This window comes from Brachyistius frenatus, unplaced genomic scaffold (assembly GCF_029030835.1).
Source record: "Brachyistius frenatus isolate BFR_SWC_R1_liver_20210118 unplaced genomic scaffold, ASM2903083v1 Contig_359, whole genome shotgun sequence".
Taxonomy (NCBI): Eukaryota; Metazoa; Chordata; class Actinopteri; family Embiotocidae; genus Brachyistius; species Brachyistius frenatus.
The window spans coordinates 172,501-188,820 of NW_027210958.1; the positions used below are offsets into that span (position 1 = coordinate 172,501).

Below are 16,320 nucleotides of genomic sequence, written 5' to 3' on the forward strand. Positions count from 1 at the left end.
AGAAGAGTTCTCAGCGCACGTTGCTTCCAGGTGCTTGTAGTTTGCGCAGCTTGTTGAACAGCTCCAGGTGCTGGGTCATGGTGTCCACGCAGTCCGCCGGGGCAAACAGACCCTCGGGCTTGGCGGCGAACACGGACGGCAGCTCGGGGACGCTGCCGCCGAGAAAAGTCTGCATGAACTCCTTGATGAGGTTCCAGCAGTCGCCCGGGACCACGCAGGGACAGTACTCCACCTGAGGGGACGGCACCCGTTAACGCAGCACAGAGAGGACACCCGTCTCCGCTGACAGCATGACTCACCTCCACCGATATCCCTCTGGCGCTGGAGCTCATCGTCACCGTGCCCACTTTTATCAGGAAGTCGCAGTAGCGATATCTGGAGCCGCGACACTCCACCTTGTGTCCCTTGGCGTTCTGGAAGTGACTCTTCAGCTTCACCATCAGCACGTCAAAGTTTGCGTCGGCGATCAGGCAGGGTCCGCCTTCGAACAGAGCCTGGCAGCTCAGCGGCGTCTCCGAGTTGTGCATCACATACAGGAGCTTGGAGGGCTGACCTGGAAGAGACGGGCAGGTCGGGGAGGGGACCCGGGAACGGGGACAATAAGCTGCACGTCTCACATTGTGGAGACAACTGGGATCTTTATATGTAAGAAACTTCAGGCTTCACGATGCGTGAAGCTTCTGGAGCAGCTGATACCGGAGCTCGACCCAGATATCTGATCTCAGCAGTGGAGCTTCACCTGTCGGCTGCTGTACTTCAGGAGTATTTCAACTTTGGGAGGAAATATGGTCGTTTTTTTTATCCCACTGGATGTGATTAGAAACTATTAAAACATAATGGACTGTTGTTATAGCAATAAAGAGACGTGAATAAATAGGAGATACAACGCTATTATTATATTTGACTGATTTCTACACTCAGATTTTTTTTTTTTACGTTTATATTTTTGGGATCACTGTTCCTTTCTGTTGACAATAAAGATATTTAATCTATTTTAAACGTGAAGATCGGTAAGCTCGTCACAGAGTAAAAACATCTGTATAATGTTTTTCGCGGCTCTGCAGGTGGATTTAATCCAGAAAAACATCTTTAGACATGTCATCAGGATCATTTCAGCTCCAGACTCATATTTCAATGCAGGAGATTTACATTATGATCATTCTTTTATAACTCTGTCTCTTGTCGGACCCCAAATTTTATGGGAGGGCGGTACTCGATCACAAGGAAGCCTCCTGAGCTCGATGAGAGTCAGTAAATGTAAACAGATTCTTCTTAAAGAGGACAGTTCAGTATTCACCGCTGACGTTTCCTGTAGCGTGGTACGTCTCACAGTCCACGCAGAAGCTGCCTTGCTTCACGGCACCCAGCTGCTCCAGCTTCCTGTGCAGGATGTCCACCGTCTGCTGCACGCTCTTCCCCTCCGCCACCGGCACCTGGCACACACTGCAGGACACAAAGGACACGTCAGGACCCAGAGGACACGTCAGGACCCAGAGGACACGTCAAGACACAGAGGACACGTCAGGACCCAGAGGACACAAAGGACACAGAGGACAAGTCAGGACCCAGAGGACAAGTCAGGACCCAGAGGACACGTCAGGACCCAGAGGACACGTCAGGACACAGAGGACACGTCAGGACACAGAGGACACGTCAAGACACAGAGGACACGTCAGGACCCAGAGGACACGTCAAGACACAGAGGACACGTTAGGACACAGAGGACAAGTCAGGACCCAGAGGACACGTCAAGACACAGAGGACACGTCAGGACCCAGAGGACACGTCAAGACCCAGAGGACACGTCATCATTAGGGGCCTCTCAGTTACTTTGACTGTTTTTCATTGTGACTGAACCCGCGCGGTAAAGAGACAAAAACACGTGCAGTAGTTTGAGGCAATATTGTAAATACGGAAATATGGTTTAAAATCAGTTTAAAAAGCAAATGTAGCAAAAAAAAACACCAAACCAAAACAAAGTAATGATCTTACCAAGTGACCCCCATTGATGTTTTACCTCCACTAGCGGCACAGTCTTCGGAGTAAGTACTTCCGGGGTAAACAAGAAAATAAAGTCTTCCGGTGAAGTTAAACTATACAAATTAAAACAGTTAAAAGACATTTATAACTATTTATAATTATGTTTTCTTATACAGCCTCCACAGTAAAACAGTTTTATATAAAATCCAACTTTTTTGTACAATTTTCTGGGTTGGCAAAAATGTGGCTGTTACGTGACGTGGATTTCGTCACTTCCTTCGTACCAAATATCCGCACGTGTCGACCGAGTGACTGTTTACAGTATTTAGAAAGTCCGCACATGCTAACAAACACGACATTATTATAGCTGCAGTCAGATTGTAGAGATGCCGAAAATAAAAAAAACCAAAGGCGGAGGAGCGGAGCGGAGAGGAGCGGAGCGGAGCGCCGAGGCGGTGCCGCTGGCCGACCAGATCATGCAGGCCGACACGGTCCGGCCCCGCGGCCGGGTGAAGAGCAGGGACAGCCGGGCGGAGAACGAGGACACATACGTGGACGAGCGTCTGTCCCGGAAGATCTTACAACAGGCCCGAATTCAACAAGAGGAGCTCCAGAGCGAATACGGGCTGGTACCGGACAGGGAAACAGCACCAGCCACTGTTCTGGGTAATGGCGGCGTTTTAAATCGGCTGGTTTTTGAAGGGAGTCTGGTGTGGCAGGGATCGTGTCACCACAAAGTGTACAAACGAGCACGTTTATGAAGAGTTTGTAGGTGTTTATTTCACTATAAATTATACAATAGTTTTACGATTTTTCTACGTAGAATTGATGAAGGAAGCCTGATTTTATTTTGTTTGTTATACAAATTAGAAATAAATCAGGATTGCAGGATCAATGAAGTGCACATGTGGAATCAGTGTAAATACTTTAAAGCTCATTCACATGATTGACTTAATCCAAGTTCACATGCTCGAGTCCTGTGTGATGATCTCCTGGTCCATCTCTGTCCTCAGGACCGGACTCTCAGGATGCAGACTCAGATGAAGAATGGCCGGCGCTGGGAGACGACGGCGCCGAGTGTGACACAGAAATCACCGTTGACCCTGACGATGAGAAGGCCATGGAGAAGTTCATGAATAAAAACCCTCCGATGAGGCAAGAAGCAATATCCTCCAAACTTTTTTCTTGCCGTGGAGATTAATTTAAGTGAAACGCACTCAGTTTCTTCTCTCTGTGGTTCCTGCAGACGGACGTTAGCCGACATCATCATGGAGAAGATCACAGAGAAGCAGACTGAGGTGGGGACGGTGATGTCAGAGGTGTCGGGACGTCCCATGCCCGAACTGGACCCCAGAATAATAGAAGTGTACAAAGGTGTCAGTAAGGTAAGATGCTTTAAAAGGTGGACACCAGCATGTTCTTACCGGTCAGTGAACGCAGCACACGCAAACACAAGCAGGTGATGAGTTAAAGAACAACAACGGGTGGAGAAGCAAAAGAATTGATCTGGTAGTTTTTTCTTTAATTTGGTCCCGTGAGTCGTCGGTAGGAACTTGTTTTCCGTTTCACTGACTGAGCTGTAAATGTAGAGATCAGTCAAACGATCGTGCCTTTTGTTTCTCGCCAGGTTCTGTCTAGATATCGTAGCGGTAAACTGCCAAAGGCTTTTAAAATAATCCCAGCGCTGTCGAACTGGGAGCAGGTTCTGTACCTGACCGAGCCGGAGACCTGGACCGCTGCTGCCGTGTACCAAGCAACGAGGTTAGTTCCCAGCTCATCTGGGTTTCATTGGAGAGTTTACACAGATGGAAATATTGTGATTTATTGCAGATAATGAGACAGTGAAATGAAGTATTTGGTCCATGTTTTTGCTCCAGAATCTTCTCCTCCAACCTGAAAGAGCGAATGGCTCAGAGGTTTTACAACTTGGTGCTGCTGCCTCGAGTGCGCGACGATATCGCAGAATACAAGCGGCTCAACTTCCACCTGTACAGCGCCCTGAAGAAGGCTCTGTTCAAACCGGGAGCCTGGTTCAAAGGTGAGCCTGAAGCCACGTCGGTGTTCTTCTTCAGGAGATTTTAAACATGTTGTTTGTCAGACAACCTGAAAACAGGTCAGAAGCTGAAGTCATCTGAGGAAGAGAGTCGGAAAAATGATAAATCAAAACAGATGCTCAGCTGGCTGCAAAAAGTGAATCTTTGATATCAAAGGGAAGTAAATTGACTTACAAGGTGTTTTTTCCCCTTTTTTTAAAGTTTTAAGTTAAGAAAAGTTCCTTTCGAATGTCCGTCAGTAGCCTTTGTATTTAGTGTGTGCCTTGTAAAACAGGAGCCGTCGTCTTCGGTGATCCCAGATATTGTTTCATTAAATGCTCTGTGAATGTCGGGCAAACATCCAGTGACGTTTGACCCCTGGGGGAATAAAAAAAAACTTGGTTAAAGTAAATGATCGAGAGGATTTGGCAACTTGTTGTAAAACAGAAACTCTTTCTGGGCCACGTCACATTTTTAATTTCAGCTCTAAATTTAGAAGTTTCCTTGTGAGGACCCTGGTGGAGGATTAGCCGACGTCCACAGGGTAAATAACACCACGCTTCTGGAGCCCTAATAATTAACACACTCAAATTTAAGTGGGTCAAATCATCCTTTTTATTTCCTGAAGTGATTGTTGAGGGTCTCCAATTTTTTTTTCTTTAATCCTGTCGGTGGTGTGTTCAAAAATTGTCCCAGTTTGTTTTCCCCAAACATCCCGTGACCTATATTCTGGATAGATGTCACTCAGACTTCACCACCGGGTGGAGGTGTTGCTCACAAATACACTCTACTGCAGGGGTGAGCATTCATTTTCCCAAAGGGCCTCATGAGAAACTGGGACTGTTGTGGAGGACCAACAGGCTGAACTCAATTCTGCTCAATATTAATTTGATCTCTTTATAAAAAGCAGTAAATTGTATGGTTTTTATTAGCTGCTACTGGTAGTACTAGATGTTACAATTAGGCTATTAAAATGTGGTGCAAGCATTTTAAAAACTTCAACATGATATCACTATTCAATCAACATTCATGAAAAAGATTTTGAAAATGAGCATATTTTTGCAGTATTTCAAAGACCAGTGTTAAATTAACTTCATATGAAAATGTAATAAGTGCTATTGATATTTTCTTTGTAGTGTAATTACCTCATTTGCTGTTTTTCAGTTAGAGAAGGGTTAGGTATTTTCGGTTGTTTGTTTGAATCCCAAAAAACTCTGAGATCTCAGAAAACAAAGTGCAAATAAAATTGGATCCTTTAAGTTCCTCGGATTTTGTTCCTACCGCTCATTGACAGGTCGATTTCAAACAATACACTTAGCAATCAACATACTTTTACAACATATACAATAACTTAAAAAAAAATTCAACACACACACACACTGTTTATGTGCTTCCCTCGCACGAGGCCAGCAGCGGTAACGTTGTGCTCACGTCAGCTTCATGGCTTCATTAGCCGCCAGCGGTGGAGGCTAAACAGCTCCTAACAATGACCATAATTATTCACATCATACGAAACGTTGGTATCCTGACTGGTTTTTACTTTGTGATGTTCCTCAAAGTAAAATACTCACTTACTGACACAACTTAGTTAACAAGCACTCGATATCTCTTGGGAACAAATCTGCTCCACATCTTGTCTGCCTCCTCCACCTGCCTCAGCTGCAGGGTCTCCGGTAGGTGTGTGTGTGGGGGGGGGGGGGGGGGGGGGGGGTCACGGGCTCTGCTACGGGCAACTGCCAGGACGTTCAGACCACTAGCTCAGGTGGTGAGACGTTTAGGGAACATCTGTAAATTGGGGTACTGAACATTACCTGGGTTACACATGCATGATGTTCACTTATTTACGTTTGATTCCTAATTTACCATCGACCTCACGCGGGCCGGTCAGGGACAGCCAAAGGGCCGGATGTGGCCCGCGGGCCGTACAATGCCCAGGTCTGATCTACTGTATCTGCACACAGTCAGAGGGAGACAATAATCAATAACTTCTTCATTTCTGAGGGTTCATTTGATTGAAAGCTTAAATATTGATTGATAATATTAATGAAGCATCAGTTAATTATATTTTCTTCATTGGATCAATGAATCTGAATGTAGCTTTACAAATAAGACTTATTATTATCCTGTCCTTGTTTACTATGTGCCTACAATACAATGCCTGCAGCAGTCTTGAATTACACTAGTTAATGATGCACGTTGTAAAGTGAAACATGCAAAATTATATTTTTAGAATTCTAAAATGACGAATAACTAATTTTACATCCCTGTATGTGTGTGTGATAACCTGTTATTTTGGACGTGGGCCAGTTGGACTGCAGGTTTCAGGCCTTTCAGCCACGTGGAGCTCAACGTTGAGTCTCGGGCTGCGCAGTCCGCTTTATGTAACAGGAGACGGTCGGCCAGTTTTACATCTTAGATTTGTTTTCCTCTGATTTGTACTTTCATACCGACGTCCAGCTCACATTTGGAGGAAGTCTTATTTCTTGGAAAGCTCAGATTTTCAACTTCAGTTCTTATTAACATAACGTGTTTTATATTCACCCTAAACTCTGCTGCTTCAGTTTCTACCTGTTTTTTGCATGTTGGTGTTTCATGGCAGACCAGCAGAAAGCAGCGTTATTGTAATGTTTGGTTTGCGGTTGCCTCGCAGGTATTCTGATTCCTCTGTGTGAGTCGGGGACGTGCACCCTGAGGGAGGCCATCATCATCGGGAGCATCCTGACGAAGTGCTCCATCCCCGTGCTCCACTCCAGGTGAGGCTTCCTTCCTCTGACACACAGCAGCAGACAGATGAAAGATCCGTCTTTGGAAGCTGTGCGCGGTGAGTTACAGCAGGTTGTACAACATCCTTCCTGTCTTTCAGCGCTGCGATGCTGAAGTTGGCCGAGACGGAGTACAACGGTGCCAACAGCATTTTCCTGCGTCTCCTGCTCGACAAGAAGTACGCCCTGCCTTTCCGTGTTCTGGACGCCTTGGTGGCCCACTTCCTGTCTTTCCGTAATGAGAAACGTGTGCTTCCTGTGCTGTGGCATCAGAGTCTGCTCACCATGGCTCAGCGCTACAAGGCCGACCTGGCCTCCGAGCAGAAGGGGGCGCTGCTGGACCTGCTCAAGATTCAAACGCACCCTCAGATCTCTGCAGAGATCCGCAGGGAGCTCCAGAACTCTGGGTCCCGGGACATCGAAGTGGACCTCCCTGTTACAGTTGAAATGGACTGAGACTGTCGGGTCCCATGCCGCCTCCTCCTCCTCCTCCTCTTCCATCTCCTCCATCTTCTCCTCCTCCGTCTTGCTGTCCTATGGGAGGACAGTTATCAGTCTCTCTCCTGCTCTGATGGGTTTGCACATGTATGAATTCAGATCAGCTGTGATTGATGTCACTGATGTGATTAAATATCAGGAATCTCAGAGCTGTCCATCAAGTTGCAGCTCGTGAAAACAAAGATTGTTTTTTTTTGTATGAGAGCAACTTTGTGGTTTTGGAGCATCAATTTGGATTAAAAACAAAGTGAATCCTTGAAGGTTTTTTCATCCATTTCCATTATGGTTTCCACGTTAAAGAGACCGAGGAGACGACAGGAAGTCAGCAGCAGTGGTTTGATCTGATGTGTGGATGAAGTACAGCCACAGGTTCGCCCATCGTGGAGGAGCCGTGTCAAAATCTAGTTTTTACATCTTTATATTCTTCCCTTCTCCACCAGGAGTTAGTTTTCCACCACGTAGAGACCCTCAGTGTTGCTGTTCATCACCGTCACGCAGCAGCTTCATATCCAAACAACAGCTTCATATCCAAACAACAGCAGCTTCATATCTATCATATCCAAACCAGCTTCATAAGCTTCATATCCAAACAACAGCTTCATATCCTAAACAACAGCTTCATAAACAACAGCATATCCAAACAACAGCTTCATATCCAAACAACAGCTTCATATCTAAACAACAGCTTCATATCCAAACAACAGCTTCATATCCAAACAACAGCTTCATATCTAAACAACAGCTTCATATCCAAACAACAGCAGCTTCATATCCAAACAACAGCAGCTTCATATCCAAACAACAGCAGCTTCATATCCAAACAACAACAGCTTTATATCTAAACAACAGCTTCATATCCAAACAACAGCTTCAAACAACAGCAGCTTCATAAACAACAGCTTCATATCCAAAAACAACAGCTTCATATCCAAACAACAGCTTCATATCCAAACAACAGCTTCATATCCAAACAACAGCTTCATATCCAAACAACAGCTTCATATCCAAACAACATATCCAAACAACAGCTTCATATCCAAACAACAGCTTCATATCCAAACATATCTAAACAACAGCTTCATATCCAAACAACAGCTTCATATCCAAACAACAGCTTCATATCCAAACAACAGCTTCATATCCAAACAACAGCTTCATATCCAAACAACAGCTTCATATCCAAACAACAGCTTCATATCCAAACAACAGCTTCATATCCAAACAACAGCTTCATATCCAAACAACAGCTTCATATCCAAACAACAGCTTCATATCCAAACAACAGCTTCATATCTAAACAACAGCTTCATATCCAAACAACAGCTTCATATCCAAACAACAGCAGCTTCATATCCAAACAACAGCTTCATATCCAAACAACAACAGCTTCATATCTAAACAACAGCTTCATATCCAAACAACAGCTTCATATCTAAACAACAGCTTCATATCCAAACAACAGCTTCATATCCAAACAACAGCTTCATATCTAAACAACAGCTTCATATCCAAACAACAAATCTAAACAACAGCTTCATATCCAGCTTCATAAACAACAGCTTCATATCCAAACAACAGCTTCATATCCATCTAAACAACAGCTTCATATCCAAACAACAGCTTCATATCTAAACAACAGCTTCATATCCAAACAACAGCAGCTTCATATCCAAACAACAGCTTCATATCCAAACAACAACAGCTTCATATCCAAACAACAGCTTCATATCTAAACAACAGCTTCATATCCAAACAACAGCTTCATATCCAAACAACAGCTTCATATCCAAACAACAGCTTCATATCTAAACAACAGCTTCATATCCAAACAACAGCAGCTTCATATCTAAACAACAGCTTCATATCCAAACAACAGCTTCATATCCAAACAACAGCTTCATATCCAAACAACAGCTTCATATCCAAACAACAGCTTCATATCCAAACAACAGCTTCATATCCAAACAACAGCTTCATATCCAAACAACAGCTTCATAAACAACAGCTTCATATCCAAACAACAGCTTCATATCAGCTTCATAACAACAACAGCTTCATATCCAAACAACAAACAACAACAGCTTCATATCTAAACAACAGCTTCATATCTTCAACAACAGCTTCATATCCAAACAACAACAGCTTCATATCCAAACAACAACAGCTTCATATCCAAACAACAACAGCTTCATATCTAAACAACAGCTTCATATCCAAACAACAGCTTCATATCCAAACAACAGCTTCATATCCAAACAACAGCTTCATATCCAAACAACAGCTTCATATCCAAACAACAGCAGCTTCATATCCAAACAACAGCTTCATATCCAAACAACAGCAGCTTCATATCCAAACAACAACAGCTTCATATCCAAACAACAACAGCTTCATATCTAAACAACAGCTTCATATCCAAACAACAGCAGCTTCATATCCAAACAACAGCTTCATATCCAAACAACAGCTTCATATCCAAACAACAGCTTCATATCCAAACAACAGCTTCATATCCAAACAACAGCAGCTTCATATATCTTCATATCCAAACAAACAACAGCTTCATATCCAAACAACAGCTTCATATCCAAACAACAGCTTCATATCCAAACCAGCTTCATATCCAACAACAGCTTCATATCCAAACAACAGCTTCATATCCAAACAACAGCTTCATATCCAAACAACAGCTTCATATCCAAACAACAGCTTCATATCCAAACAGCAGCTTCATATCCAAACAACAACAGCTTCATATCCAAACAACAGCTTCATATCCAAACAGCAGCTTCATATCCAAACAACAGCTTCATATCCAAACAACAGCTTCATATCCAAACAACAGCTTCATATCTAAACAACAGCTTCAGGTGGACCGTTGTTGGGGGCTCACAGCAATTTTTTGTCAGGGGCCCATTTAAGATTTATGTGGTCACGGTTGAACCTTGAACAGTCAGTGACATATTACTCGTGTGGTTTTCATTTATTTTATCTGACAGGATATACATTTTTATAGGTTATTATTATTAAATGTTCTGGTGACAAGTTTAGTATTTTCTCTGTTGAATTGTATTTCTGTACACCTCTTCCATCAGCCTGGCTGGAGGAGCATCACTGAACACACAAAACATATTTAAATTATATGAAATAAATATATGTGCAAAACTCACCCTTCACAACTAAGAAAGGTAAACAATATGAGTACAAACAAAACAGGACTTACATTAATATTCAGCTTTACTGCGATTTTTTTTTTTTTAATATCTGACCATTTATTTAATAATAGAAAAAAATAAAGTTTAGGTAAAGATGAGCATAAATAACCTCAGTTAGTATAGGTTAGGTTAGGTTAAGTAGTTACTTTATTAATCCCCGAGGGGAAATCTTTTCGCTGCAGCAGCATACATAAGCAATGAGATAATAATAGAATAATAGAAAAGCAATAAAATAGCAGTATAAAATATAAAATGCACAGTTTATACAGTACAGTATATATCTATATATATTATATACAAACAACCAAGAAACACAGACAACAGTGTTATTGTTATGTGATGGATTTTGCCAGAGGTGAGTTATTGTACAGTCTTATTGCGGTCGGCAGGAATGATCTCCTGTATCAGGAATGATCTCCTGTATCTGGAATGATCTCCTGTATCTGGAATGATCTCCTGTATCTGGAATGATCTCCTGTATCAGGAGTGATCTCCTGTATCAGGAATGATCTCCTGTATCTGGAATGATCTCCTGTATCAGGAATGATCTCCTGTATCTGGAATGATCTCCTGTATCAGGAATGATCTCCTGTATCTGGAATGATCTCCTGTATCAGGAATGATCTCCTGTATCTGGAATGATCTCCTGTATCTGGAATGATCTCCTGTATCTGGAATGATCTCCTGTATCATGGTATCTGGAATGATCTCTTGTATCAGGAATGATCTCCTGTATCTGGAATGATCTCCTGTATCAGGAATGATCTCCTGTATCTGGAATGATCTCCTGTATCAGGAATGATCTCCTGTATCTGGAATGATCTCCTGTATCAGGAATGATCTCCTGTATCTGGAATGATCTCCTGTATCTGGAATGATCTCCTGTATCTGGAATGATCTCCTGTATCAGGAGTGATCTCCTGTATCAGGAGTGATCTCCTGTATCTGGAATGATCTCCTGTATCAGGAATGATCTCCTGTATCTGGAATGATCTCCTGTATCAGGAATGATCTCCTGTATCTGGAATGATCTCCTGTATCTGGAATGATCTCCTGTATCTGGAATGATCTCCTGTATCAGGAATGATCTCCCGTATCAGGAATGATCTCCTGTATCTGGAATGATCTCCTGTATCAGGAATGATCTCCTGTATCAGGAATGATCTCCTGTATCTGGAATGATCTCCTGTATCAGGAATGATCGCCTGTATCAGGAATGATCTCCCGTATCAGGAATGATCTCCCGTATCTGGAATGATCTCCTGTATCAGGAATGATCTCCTGTATCAGGAATGATCTCCTGTATCAGGAATGATCTCCTGCATCAGGAATGATCTCCTGTATCTGGAATGATCTCCTGTATCTGGAATGATCTCCTGTATCAGGAATGATCTCCTGTATCAGGAATGATCTCCTGTATCTGTCCTTGTGACAGCAGCTGGAGGAGTCTTTTGGAGAAAGTGCTCCTCTGTCCCTGCAGCAGGTGGAGAGGGTGGACAGGATTATCCAATATGGATAATAGTTTGTTCAGCGTCCTCCTCTCCACCACCTTTTCCAGACTGTCCAGTTTGTAGCCGATGATGGAGCCGGCATTCTTAACCAGTTTGTTAAGTCTGTTGGTGTCACCGGCTCCAATGCTGCCCCCCCTCCTACCTCCTCCCAGCAGACCACAGCGAAGTACAATGCACTGGCCACAACAGATGGTAGAACATCTCCAACATCTCGCTGCACACATTGAAGGATCGAAGTTTCCTCAAGAAAAAGAGTCGACTCATCCCCTTCTTGTAGACAGCGTTGATGTTGGTCTTCCAGTTCAGTCTGTTGTCATGGAGACACTAGGTACTTGTACTCCTCCACCATGTCCACCTCCTCTCCCAGAACTCTCAGCGGTTGTGGAGCCGTCGTCTTCCTCCTGAAGTCGACCACCATCTCTCTGGTCTTGGCCACGTTCAGGAGGAGGTGATTCCTTCCCGCCGACAAAGTCCTCCACTACTGCCCTGTACTCCTCCTCCCGTCCATCCCTTATACACCGTCCACTGACTCCTCCTCCCGTCCATCCCTTATACATCCTACCACTGCAGAGTCATCAGAGAACTTCTGCAGATGTCTTGACTCTGAGTTGTTCTGGAAGTCAGTTGTGTAGAAGGTGAACATGAAGGAGACGGAACAGTTCCCTGAGGAGCTCCAGTACCACTGACCACCGTATCAGACAGCACACTGCCCAGACGGACAAACTGTGGTCTGCCTGTCAGGTAGTCATTGATCGAGGAGACGGTGGACGTGTCCACCTCCACCACCCCCCCACCACCCGCAGCTTCTCACTCAGCAGCAGTGGTTGGATGGTGTTGAATGCACTGGAGAAATCAAAGAAAGTGATTCTCACAGATTCACCGGTTCCATCCAGGTGAGACTGAGCTCGTTGCAGCAGGTAGATGATGGCGTCGTCCACTCCCACATGAGGCTGGTACACAAATTGCAGAAGGTCCAGAGAAGATTTCACCAGCGGCCTGAGGTGGGCCAAGACCAGCCTCTCCAGCACCTTCATCACATGAGATGTGAGGGCAACCGGTCGGTAGTCGTTGAGGCCGGATGGAGTCGTCTTCTTGGGGACAGGAACCAGGCAGGACGTCTTCCACAGCACCGGGACCTCCTCCTGCTTCAGGCTCAGGTTGAAGAGGTGTTGTAGGACCTCAGCCAGCTGGACGGCGCAGGTCTTCAGGACCCGGGGCTGATGCTGTCAGGTCCTGCAGCCTTGCACTGGTGGATTCTCTCCAGCTGTTTCCTAACCTGGCCAGTCGTCACAGAGAGGAGGGGGGTGGGGGGGGCATGGTGTCGATGGAGGAAGAGCCCTTTGAGATTGAGGGCTCTATGCAGTTCACCAGGAGGGGGAGAGGAGGGAGGCAGCAGAGGTGTTTGGGAGGTGTGGAGGAGACAGATGAGGGTGGTGAACTAAACCTGTTGAAGAAACAGTTTAGCTCATTGGACCTCTCCAGGTTCCCCCTAGTTGTTCCTCTCCAGGTTCCCCCTGGTTGTTCCTCTCCAGGTTCCCCCTGGTCGTTCCTCTCCAGGTTCCCCCTGATTCTCCAGGTTCCCCCCGGTTGTTCCTCTCCAGGTTCCCCCTGGTTGTTCCTCTCCTGGTTCCCCCTGGTTGTTCCTCTCCAGGTTCTCCCTGATTGTTCCTCTCCAGGTTCCCCCTAGTTGTTCCTCTCCAGGTTCCCCCTGGTCGTTCCTCTCCAGGTTCCCCCTGGTCGTTCCTCTCCAGGTTCCCCCTGGTTGTTCCTCTCCAGGTTCCCCCTGATTGTTCCTCTCCAGGTTCCCCCTGGTCGTTCCTCTCCAGGTTCCCCCTGATTCTCCAGGTTCCCCCCGGTTGTTCCTCTCCAGGTTCCCCCTGGTTGTTCCTCTCCTGGTTCCCCCTGGTTGTTCCTCTCCTGGTTCCCCCTGATTGTTCCTCTCTAGGTTCCCCCTGGTTGTTCCTCTCCAGGTTCCCCCTGGTTGTTCCTCTCCAGGTTCCCCCTGGTTGTTCCTCTCCAGGTTCCCCCTGATTGTTCCTCTCCAGGTTCCCCTTGGTTGTTCCTCTCCTGGTTCCCCCTGGTTGTTCCTCTCTAGGTTCCCCCTGGTTGTTCCTCTCCTGGTTCCCCCTGATTGTTCCTCTCTAGGTTCCCCCTGGTTGTTCCTCTCCTGATTGTTCCCCCTGGTTGTTCCTCTCCTGGTTCCCCCTGGTTGTTCCTAGGTTCCCCCTGGTTGTTCCTGGTTCCCCCTGATTGTTCCTCTCTAGGTTCCCCCTGGTTGTTCCTCTCCACGTTCCCCCTAGTTGTTCCTCTCCAGGTTCCCCCTGGTTGTTCCTCTCCAGGTTCCCCCTGATTGTTCCTCTCCTGGTTCCCCCTGGTTGTTCCTCTCCTGGTTCCCCCTGGTTGTTCCTCTTCACGTTCCCCTTGATTGTTCCTCTCCTGGTTCCCCCTGGTTGTTCCTCTCCTGGTTCCCCCTGGTTGTTCCTCTTCACGTTCCCCTTGATTGTTCCACTCCAGGTTCCCCTTGGTTGTTCCTCTCCTGGTTCCCCCTGATTGTTCCTCTCCAGGTTCCCCCTGGTTGTTCCTCTCCAGGTTCCCCCTGATTCTCCAGGTTCCCCCTGGTTGTTCCTCTCCAGGTTCCCCTTGATTGTTCCTCTCCAGGTTCCCCTTGATTGTTCCTCTCTAGGTTCCCCCTGGTTGTTCCTCTCCTGGTTCCCCCTGATTGTTCCTCTCCAGGTTCCCCCTGATTGTTCCTCTCTAGGTTCCCCCTGGTTGTTCCTCTCCAGGTTCCCCCTGATTGTTCCTCTCCAGGTTCCCCCTGATTGTTCCTCTCTAGGTTCCCCCTGGTTGTTCCTCTCCTGGTTCCCCCTGGTTGTTCCTCTCCTGGTTCCCCCTGATTGTTCCTCTCCACGTTCCCCCTGATTGTTCCTCTCTAGGTTCCCCCTGGTTGTTCCTCTCCAGGTTCCCCCTGATTGTTCCTCTCCTGGTTCCCCTTGATTGTTCCTCTCCAGGTTCCCCTTGGTTGTTCCTCTCCAGGTTCCCCCTGATTGTTCCTCTCTAGGTTCCCCCTGGTTGTTCCTCTCCTGGTTCCCCCTGGTTGTTCCTCTCCAGGTTCCCCCTGATTGTTCCTCTCTAGGTTCCCCCTGGTTGTTCCTCTCTAGGTTCCCCCTGGTTGTTCCTCTCCTGGTTCCCCCTGGTTGTTCCTCTTCACGTTCCCCTTGATTGTTCCACTCCAGGTTCCCCTTGGTTGTTCCTCTCCTGGTTCCCCCTGATTGTTCCTCTCCAGGTTCCCCCTGGTTGTTCCTCTCCAGGTTCCCCTTGATTGTTCCTCTCCAGGTTCCCCTTGATTGTTCCTCTCTAGGTTCCCCCTGGTTGTTCCTCTCCTGGTTCCCCCTGATTGTTCCTCTCCAGGTTCCCCCTGATTGTTCCTCTCTAGGTTCCCCCTGGTTGTTCCTCTCCAGGTTCCCCCTGATTGTTCCTCTCCAGGTTCCCCCTGATTGTTCCTCTCTAGGTTCCCCCTGGTTGTTCCTCTCCTGGTTCCCCTTGATTGTTCCTCTCTAGGTTCCCCCTGGTTGTTCCTCTCCTGGTTCCCCCTGATTGTTCCTCTCCAGGTTCCCCCTGATTGTTCCTCTCTAGGTTCCCCCTGGTTGTTCCTCTCCAGGTTCCCCCTGATTGTTCCTCTCCAGGTTCCCCCTGATTGTTCCTCTCTAGGTTCCCCCTGGTTGTTCCTCTCCTGGTTCCCCTTGATTGTTCCTCTCCAGGTTCCCCCTGATTGTTCCTCTCCAGGTTCCCCCTGATTGTTCCTCTCTAGGTTCCCCCTGGTTGTTCCTCTCCTGGTTCCCCCTGATTGTTCCTCTCCAGGTTCCCCCTGATTGTTCCTCTCTAGGTTCCCCCTGGTTGTTCCTCTCCAGGTTCCCCCTGATTGTTCCTCTCCTGGTTCCCCTTGATTGTTCCTCTCCAGGTTCCCCTTGGTTGTTCCTCTCCAGGTTCCCCCTGATTGTTCCTCTCTAGGTTCCCCCTGGTTGTTCCTCTCCTGGTTCCCCCTGGTTGTTCCTCTCCAGGTTCCCCCTGATTGTTCCTCTCTAGGTTCCCCCTGGTTGTTCCTCTCTAGGTTCCCCCTGGTAGTTCCTCTCCAGGTTCCCCCTGATTGTTCCTCTCTAGGTTCCCCCTGGTTGTTCCTCTCCAGGTTCCCCCTGATTGTTCCTCTCTAGGTTCCCCCTGGTTGTTCCTCTCCAGGTTCCTGTAGGAGTCCTTGCACTAAGATGAGAGAAAAACATGCTGACACGTGTTTGTTTCATAGTGAACAAAGTAGAAACTGTTGGCT

General features: G+C 46.5%; 2 protein-coding genes across 3 annotated transcripts in view; one reads left to right on the plus strand and one right to left on the minus strand.

Annotated features, from left to right (window-relative positions):
* med20 (mediator complex subunit 20) overlaps positions 1 to 2,087 on the minus strand; it is a 2,684-nt gene extending 597 nt beyond the window's left edge. Inside the window, exons 1-4 of one of the 2 annotated variants that reach the window (XM_069724053.1) lie at positions 1,993 to 2,087; positions 1,298 to 1,443; positions 300 to 553; positions 1 to 232 (exon numbers count right to left, since the gene is read on the minus strand). The exon at positions 1 to 232 is cut by the window's left edge and continues 597 nt beyond it. In XM_069724053.1, the coding sequence (XP_069580154.1) occupies positions 11 to 232; positions 300 to 553; positions 1,298 to 1,443; positions 1,993 to 2,006 (636 nt within the window). In that variant the 5' untranslated portion in view covers positions 2,007 to 2,087 and the 3' untranslated portion in view covers positions 1 to 10. Of the gene's footprint in view, positions 554 to 1,297; positions 1,444 to 1,992 lie in introns of both variants that reach the window. The other variant, XM_069724052.1, reaches the window with a different exon arrangement.
* A 232-nt stretch (positions 2,088 to 2,319) lies between these two features.
* bysl (bystin-like) lies at positions 2,320 to 7,490 on the plus strand. Its single transcript, XM_069724051.1, has 7 exons — positions 2,320 to 2,646; positions 2,994 to 3,135; positions 3,227 to 3,365; positions 3,608 to 3,741; positions 3,858 to 4,018; positions 6,664 to 6,766; positions 6,877 to 7,490. Exons 1-7 carry the CDS (start codon positions 2,367 to 2,369, stop codon positions 7,229 to 7,231), a joined length of 1,314 nt encoding a protein of 437 aa, XP_069580152.1. The 5' UTR covers positions 2,320 to 2,366; the 3' UTR covers positions 7,232 to 7,490.
* The last annotated feature ends 8,830 nt before the right edge of the window (positions 7,491 to 16,320 follow it).

Coding starts and splice junctions, on each gene's coding strand:
- bysl (XM_069724051.1), top strand. CDS start 2,367: ATGCCGAAAATAAAAAAAACCAAAGGCGGAGGAGCGGAGCGGAGAGGA. Junction 2,647..2,993: donor AGCACCAGCCACTGTTCTGG/GTAATGGCGGCG, acceptor CTCTGTCCTCAG/GACCGGACTCTCAGGATGCA. Junction 6,767..6,876: donor ATCCCCGTGCTCCACTCCAG/GTGAGGCTTCCT, acceptor CCTGTCTTTCAG/CGCTGCGATGCTGAAGTTGG.